This window comes from Hypoxylon trugodes (assembly GCF_022578975.1).
Source record: "Hypoxylon trugodes strain CBS 135444 unplaced genomic scaffold F4822scaffold_29, whole genome shotgun sequence".
Taxonomy (NCBI): domain Eukaryota; kingdom Fungi; phylum Ascomycota; class Sordariomycetes; order Xylariales; family Hypoxylaceae; genus Hypoxylon; species Hypoxylon trugodes.
Genome location: NW_026250044.1, coordinates 1 through 8,163, shown reverse-complemented (window position 1 = coordinate 8,163; position 8,163 = coordinate 1). Strand labels below are relative to the sequence as shown.

General features: G+C 47.4%; 3 protein-coding genes across 3 annotated transcripts; 2 read left to right on the top strand and 1 right to left on the bottom strand.

The window, feature by feature from the left end:
* F4822DRAFT_441841 (uncharacterized protein) lies at positions 1-2,438 on the bottom strand (the record flags this gene model as incomplete). Its single annotated transcript, XM_051462911.1, has 3 exons — positions 1-1,605; positions 1,657-1,964; positions 2,021-2,438. 3 exons carry the CDS (start codon positions 2,436-2,438, stop codon positions 304-306), a joined length of 2,028 nt encoding a protein of 675 aa, XP_051308304.1. The 3' UTR covers positions 1-303.
* Positions 2,439-2,870: 432 nt separating this feature from the next.
* F4822DRAFT_441840 (uncharacterized protein) lies at positions 2,871-3,937 on the top strand (the record flags this gene model as incomplete). Its single annotated transcript, XM_051462910.1, has 4 exons — positions 2,871-2,975; positions 3,043-3,450; positions 3,509-3,608; positions 3,660-3,937. 4 exons carry the CDS (start codon positions 2,871-2,873, stop codon positions 3,935-3,937), a joined length of 891 nt encoding a protein of 296 aa, XP_051308303.1.
* Positions 3,938-6,022: 2,085 nt separating this feature from the next.
* F4822DRAFT_435486 (uncharacterized protein) lies at positions 6,023-7,492 on the top strand (the record flags this gene model as incomplete). The annotated part of the gene is made up of 2 exons (XM_051462192.1): positions 6,023-6,176; positions 7,074-7,492. The coding sequence occupies 2 exons, from the start codon at positions 6,023-6,025 to the stop codon at positions 7,490-7,492; spliced, it is 573 nt and encodes a 190-aa protein (XP_051308302.1).
* Positions 7,493-8,163: the final 671 nt, after the last annotated feature.

Below are 8,163 nucleotides of genomic sequence, written 5' to 3'. Positions count from 1 at the left end.
GTTACCCTCTCCGGCGGTGCACCCCGATCCACGGTCCCTCGGAAATCATCCCCCCCCTCGAGTATCTTCGCTTCGACCTCCTCAAGGGACGACCGTTTCTTATCCTCGTTTGATATAAGGTCATCAAGTCTTGCTGATCGGTCTGCCTCCTCCGCAGCAAGTTGCTGAAGTTTACTTTGTTTCTCTTGTTCATTTTTGGAAAGCTCTACCAGTCTAGCGTGCAATGCCTCCTCTGCCTTTGCAGCGTCCCGCACACATTCGCCAACTGCGTCGAGGTCGCCCAACCTCGATCGCAAATTACCCTCATCTTGCCTCCACCACAGCCCGCAAGCTTAATTCTTCGCTCTTGATCCGTTCGAGATCGTTTTTCTTCGCCTCCTCCAGCATCCGAAGCTCCTCGATCCTGGCCTGCTGCTCCGTCTGTAGTAGTCCTTGCTCTAGTACTTCTCGTCTCAGGTTGTCGAGTCGCTGTGAGTGCTCCTTCCCCATGTCGCTCGCGTTTTCACTTGTCCTCCTCCTCTCATGTGACTGCCGTTTTGACCTTTCTGCTTGATAGGACGAAGTATGAATGATGTCGCGCTCAAGCCTAGCCAGCTTCTCCACAGGAATATCGATATCTGCCCCAATGTATGCGAAGTAGATGGACCGCTGAATGAAGAATGACGATAGGGACGCGCCCTGCTTCTCGGCCGGACTATGGAGGCCCGCCAGAAACATCGTAGCTTTGTCTCTGGCTTGATCTCGGCCCCTGAGTAGCCTAGATCTCCTCGGTAGCCCGGAATGGTCGTAAATCTCGTCCCCGTCTGTGATGCTCTCGACGCTCCTGTCAATCAAGTCCTCGTCGTCGGTTCCATGATCGCATGCACCACGCCGCGTCACCGCGGCGTTGAATGCATTGACCATTTTTATAATGCTACCCTCAAAGTCCTCGTACCGGTATTGATCTGGCCTTCGGGCCTCCCTTAAAAATCGACGAGCCATGGTCCTATCCGGGTCGAGCTGCAGTATGTCGTGAACTTCCTTGGTCTTGACCCCAAGCTCGTCAGCTAACGAAGCGAATCTAAACAGGACCTCCTCGTTGGCTTGGCTGTCCTTCACGTTTGCTAACTTTCGCTTTTTCCGAGGGAGCAAATGTTGATATTCGCGAATCGCATACAACCACAGCGCTCTGTACGCAAAATCCAACCATTGGGCATCGGTGAGGCCGTACCCGTCTGGCTTCCTCTCGTACACCATCGCTCTTTCCAGGGCCGAACGAATTGTATTTCCCTTCTTCACGTTTAGGAGTTGCTTGAAGCAAATCGCCGGGCCCTCCAGCCATTTGCGATCTTCGAAGAATGCGTAGAGAGATGGCACTACACAATCGGTCGTGAGGGCACAAAGCCTCGTCCATATCGCACTCCGCTCCTCCTCGGTAAAAGCGCCGAAGAGTTCGCCACGTCGTATACGATGCTTTAACTCATCCGTGTCGGCTCGACACGCGCCAGGGGCCTTGAGTTGTATGGCTTCCAGGGTAGGTATATCCAGCTTCTTCATCGTATCGATATTCCGATCAAAGAGATTTTCGAAGAAGCTCCTAACGTGTCCAAGAAAAGACAGATGTTCCTGTAGGTAGGTCAGGAAACTGTTCGCCAGGCAGGAAAGTGGCATACTTACTTCGTGACAATTCATGTAGATCACTTTATTGATCACGCTCAGCCGTAAACCGCTATAAAGGGCTGGAAGATGCTGGAACGCATCGAATGCCGGCCCGAAATCCGGGTGTTTGATCAGTTGATTGAGACGATCCGCCAGGTACGTCGACCTGGAGGCCAACCGAGCCGTCCATCGGTTCTGAAAATATTTGTTCCCCTCTCCGAAAATGCCCTGGAACTCGCGGATCTTATAGAAAAACTCGCCATGGCTAGGCGTCCTCTCGTTTGAGTACTCGTCGATGAGAGACTTTCTTAGGTCCGCACTGATATCTTCGTTACTGGGTAATTAGCCACTAACCATATCTGTCCTGCATCGTCAGTCATACCGGCTGGGTACAAGTCGACGATCCACCGCTGGGCCGCGAGATCGAAGACTTCTTCGGCCGCCTTGGCCCGGTGACGTCCTCGGAGACATTCCAAGCGAAACCCGGCAGGAAACTCGAGCCGGGCGTGGCTCCTGGGGTTCTCATGCCGTAGTTGGCCAGCAGAGATCCCGGACTGTTCCAGGGATTGCTCGAGCTGGCTTTGGTAGATGATGGCAGGTATACGATTGGCAAATTCCGCAGGCCTGCAGCCGCGCTCGGCTCTGAAAAGCTGTTTTAGTCGCTCGACATTCTCTACGTCCAAGACACGTGAGTGTGGGAAGTGTAGAATATCGAGACGCACGCTCGCCGTTCCTAAATGGGTAATGGATCTCTCCTTTTCGATGCGTTGAGAGATAGCTAGGAATCCTGACCCAGCCATTAGGGCAGAGATAATGCATATCTAGGTAATATTGTGACTGCGGCATGGATGAGTATCTGCCTACCTATCTAGGTACTTAAATACCTAGGTAGGCAAGAAATCACATGTGGAGAAGGCAGCCATGTATTTCCTTGTATGAATCAAATCGTCGAACAGGTGGTTAGGCGAGGCAACTCGAACGCCCAGTTTAAGGCCTATTATGGACTTGTTCTGGTCCTATAATTCGAGAGTAGAAGTGACCCATAACAGTACCTATCTAGGTAGGTATTCTACCAGTATTTTACAAACTTGGAGACCCAATTTAGGGACGCCCGGTTCAAGGTATGATACCTACCTACCTACTTAGGTAGCTAGGTACCTGGGTAGGTATTTAAAGCAAACGCCGAGGATACCTCGTCCCATACGCCCACATGAACATAATCTAAGCTCGTCATGTCATCCGACTCTCATCACCGCGACACTATATTTCCCGGCTCACTGCCCGTCGGCATTCATCCCGTCGCCCAACATGGCGTAGAGCTAGCCCAACCCAGCGTCGTACACACCAAACACCTTCGTAAGCACGTGGGGCCCCAAACTGATGCACAACATCTCTCAAAGGAAGCTCCCTTTCAATCTCCCTATCGTTCCCACACCTATTCCACAGAAACGCATAAAGCAAAACGTAGAAGCATGTAACGCAGTCCTCGTATTGCGTGAATCGCCTTGGAAGACGTATGAGCAGTTTCTCGAATTGAATTTTGGTACGAACCAGGATATGCCAATACTAAGGATAAAAACGGTACTTCCTAATGACCCAGATTCAAGTCTAGCAATCATGAAAAACTTCTCTAGCTATGACCAGATACGTGCCATCCGGCGGATCGAGCATCCACACTTCCTCACAGCACTGCGGATATTCCATACGGAGAGCACATATCACGTAGCCTTTGAGTTTATGCCGTTATCGCTCCTGGAGCTGGCCGGTAGCCCGGAGATTGACGAGGATTGTCTAGCCGCCATAGTGGGCCAGGTGAGATATTTTTAATTATCTTTAACGCATCGAACGACCCACATCCTAACGTGGACAGGTCCTTGATGGACTTTCTTATTTGGAAAGGGAAAAATTGGAACATGGCCAACTAACGTCATCCAACATCCTCATTAACCTAGACGGCAGCGTAAAGATTTGTAAGTCTTGACATAGTCATGTTAACAGCTTCGTTGGCTAAGCGTCTTAAGGGGGTTATGAGGGAGTCCGAGTTATTTCGAGTTCACGAACGGATATTCGAGCTCTCGGCGTTATCATAATGGAACTGATGCAAGGGTATACAAAAGAGGATGGCGCGGTCGGCGTAGATGATCTGGAGCGTTGGCCATCGGATTTTGCTGCCGTGGATTTCCTGTCGGCAACCACATGGGCGTCGGGGGTGGGCCAATTAATTGAGGCAAGATTATCGTCATATAACTATACCACCATGATTTCATGCCGGCTAATATGGTATAGCACCCACTCATAAGACAACCCTGGCACCAATGCCAGCTTAGGCATGTTACGGTATTGGGAATCTTTCTTGTAAGACGTGCGTTGAAATATTCTCCGTTAGCTAAGGATATTACGGTAAGTGCCTAGTTGGGTTGATACAGATATATGTAGTAACGTTATATCATAGACGTCATAAAAGCTAAGAGAGAGCATTCGCTGGCTTCACGGTCGATATGAAACGTTCGGTGAGGAGAACATAAAGCTATCACACCTTGGGATAAGTTTATATCGGAAGGCTAATATCGGGCATATTCAATCGTTATGGTATGTAACGAACCCTGCTGAGGTCATTCTACGAAGCCATCAGATGTTTATGCTTAGACAAGATCGTGGGCGAAATCTTCAGTATAGGTCTGGGAATCACTATCGTAGCATTGTGGATCAGGGAACTCGAATCGCAGAGCCACTTTCTTGAACTCGTCGATCTCTCTAAGGGATGGTAATATCACGAAGCAGACGTCTTCCCATCGATTGAAGCGATTTGGTACGGACGGGGCAAGGTATTCTAGTATGTCACCTCCATCGCAATAAGAACATATGTAATGTACCCAATATTACCTGGTAATCCGCCACACCTGCTAGCCTATTTGCATAAACCTCAGTATCCCCCAAGTTGTCGACATTAAGCATTTGGCCAATTCCTTCTATCATTGATTAACAAAAAGCTTCAGAAAATAGCTAAAGCTCATAAAAGATTTCACGGAAATTCTTTATAGGCATGGGTGGTATTTCAATATAGCATTGAACAAACATCCTGCCATCGTGAAAAAAAGGGATAGAAAATTTATATATGAATGGCCAACCCTTTTCAGATACCAGGCTATTAATGGTTTCGAAAGTCTTACAATCGGCTACCAAACCCACATCCACCCTGAATTCGATTATAGCGTCAGGGCTGACCCTATAGTAGATGGCAACCTTCAGCTTCCCCATTTTTTACAGTAGACCAAGCATCCAAGGGCCTAGTATGTTACTATCTCCAAGACAACAGCACTTATCTATGGCAATGAATAATTGCTTAACGGAGCCTGAAGTCTAGGTTACGTACCGGTATGATCTGGAGGTGTCCTTATGAGTCTTTTTCTTGCTTGGGTGAGTACCGAAGTGCCACCTCCCATATTTAAAGCATGGGATGCAAGAATCGATACTATCAACTCCTCTTCATTACTGAATGATTGTTGAGCAACCTCATTGGTAAGGGGAAGTGTGGTAGCAAGCTCTTTTTGTTTTGTAAAAGCTCCATCTTGAGGTTTAGGTATGCTCATTGTTGCAAGTAGTAATAACGAAAGTTTATGAATATTACGAGTTAATTTTTGAAAAAGCACCGGGGGAACTTCCTTTTATGATCGATATTAGATAAGAAAATTCAACACTTACTTCCTTTTATCAAATGATCTGACTTTTACAAGCATACACCTTAAACTTTGCCAAATGTCAGGGACCAGCAACAGACCGCATATCTCACGAGAAATCTATGAGTCAATCATGAGCTCAGACGATGTCAGAATTAGCATAATATGAAAACGACGAAGATGATGACCCCAGGCAAAACCGATCAACAGATATAATTCCAGAAGGGGCCAAGTAAATGTAGGCCTCAGTTTAACACCACCAACCTACTACATATGACCATAGGTTAGGCTTATGGCTGGCGCCTTCTAACCCCTCCCCCCTTTCTTCACCAGGCACATCCAATGACAGAAGAGGCCCTTTCACACATCACCCTGACACCCGCTCGGCGATCGTCTAGGTGGTTCGCTAGATTCCGCTGTGGCATCAGTTGCTCCTTCCCCTGGCCTTCGAATCAGTTGCCAAGGATGTCTGACCATGTAGATCCCAGTCTAGTAAAATGATATTGACGGCTATTCCGAACTAGCAACGATCTGGTTTTTGTCTCAAACATTGCAGCATCTATATGACTCCCATGCCGATCCACTACACGAATAAACGGCGATTAAGTCGACATACCCTTCAAGAACATCATATCCTCGAGCAAGTCTAGAAGCTTATCGCCATGATACGAGCAGCAGGATCGATATCATCATTTACGTAGGCCAACATGGCAAGCCCGGCTGAGGTGCAAATTCAACAGGACGTAGTCGGAGAAGACGACTACGTTCTGTTGAGAGAGCTATCCAAATCGTCTCGTAGTGTTGTTCAATATGTTGGCCCTACTGGCAGACACCAACAGGCTAAGATCTACATATTATTGAGTATTGAACAGAAGATAGTATGCTCAGGTGGCATCGGATCGGCGATTATAAGGAAGGGAGGAGTGGTGGCGTGATAGTCTCGGGGTGGCCGTGGTTGGTGCCGATATGCTACTGCTCTCAAATCCACCCTGGCACGAAACCATGTTCAAGCTACTGTCGAGCTTCCTAATAATAGCCGAAGTACCTTTTTTAGCTTTAACGAGAATATCCTCCTTCTATTCCCTGCTCAAGAAGCGACATGATAGCAGGCATGTCTCAAGAAGTTGGCCCACTAGCCCCGGCCATGGGCACGGCTGGATAATAGGGGGGGTAACGTGCTCAAAGAGTAGCAAGTCTCCATCTATTGATGGCATAGAAAAATATTTATCGGCCTTAATAAGTCAGAGTAGGTCTCTTTATCGAAGCTGAGCAGATAGTTTAGAGTTTGGCAGGGGTAAGGGTTCCTCCAAATACAATAAGTTTATAAACTAAGTCAGCACATAGGCCTCTCTACCAGGGATTAGGTTACAACATAGGTCTCAACACAGCGGTCTCACTTATCTAGCAACATGGTTAACTCTTCCTGGATCAATTTCTCTTCCAAGGAATATGCCACCATATTCGGCAGCCCTTACCAGACGCAGCAAAGTATAGCATCAACCGATAGTCCTTAGACATGCAATGGATCTCCTACAAAGGCAAACTTTAATTTTATTACCTCCTATTAATTATCTATAAAAACTAGCCATATCTTATCGTTATATATAATAGATATATAGCTTTATTACTACCTACCATTATTGGGTATATTTATTTTTATATAAAATCAATATGATATTTATCAACTAAATAAATATCCCTAATTCAGCTCTCTATTCATTACTTACCTTTATTATATCTTTATATCACTTCACTTAGAACACGTCCCTAGCGGTCCTAGCCACGTCCTTGTCCACCACCTCTTCACCGGCATGTACCAATGCCTTAGACCAAAAGGATCGTCCTCCCACGAGAACAAGGCTACCGAATTCGCAACAAGCATCCGAACGTACGCGGTTGCACAGGAATACGAGTTACCTACCCTGGAGGAACTTGCCAAGAACAAAACGGAACGTCTCGGGCATCACCTGCAAATGGCCCAGTTCCTCAACATAATGATGGATGCCTATCCGACTCATCGATCCAACAATGTATGGCTTCATAATTATATCAAGCCTCAGGTCGAGTCGCTTATTCATGGGCCTGCTGATTTCCTCATGAACGGTTCTTCAGAGAGCTCCGGCCAGACTCTATCAATTACCAGTGTCCTGCTCGGGGCTTCACGAAGAATGAAATAGGATATTGCATAAAGCTTCGTGCCTCGCTTACAGTCTTGCGGCTTCCGACTTACTGACCAGGGGCAGCCATGCTTTCATAACCCACCCCTATGGCAGCTGCTTGTCATGATCTAGACGGATTATCAACCAATACGCTGCGGACCTACGCTTTTCTTACTTCCCTTCTACGTGGTTACGGACGAAATGGTCGCTACCTCAACCTGCCTGGTCCCCCTATTCCTTGGTGGTCGGAGGCGCACCCAACATGTTAGCACTTGTTGCCATACCTGCGCGAGACCTTCATTTCCTCCCATGCACGATTAAATTGTTATGTCTTAGGTCGCTACTATTGTCTATTATTACCTATTACTGCCTACGATTATGTAGAACGCGGGTATGTGCTGTGTGCTATTTCGAGCCGCGTTCTACCATAGCCACATGTTCGTCCTTGCCTCCACAAATCAAATCCATCATCACCATATCCTGAACTTGAAGCCTTCTCCCCGCAATTCTGTCCTCTCCTTGGAACATCTTGTGTTTTTTGCTCCATCTGAGCGTCAGCGGGAACCAATCCGCATTCGCTCGAACCTCAATATGCAACCAATCGTAAGCATAGCAGAGTAGGAACTCCCCTTCGACATGTTCACAACCATGGCAGCTTTCCGACTTTCTCTTCCAGCTGCCTCCATTGC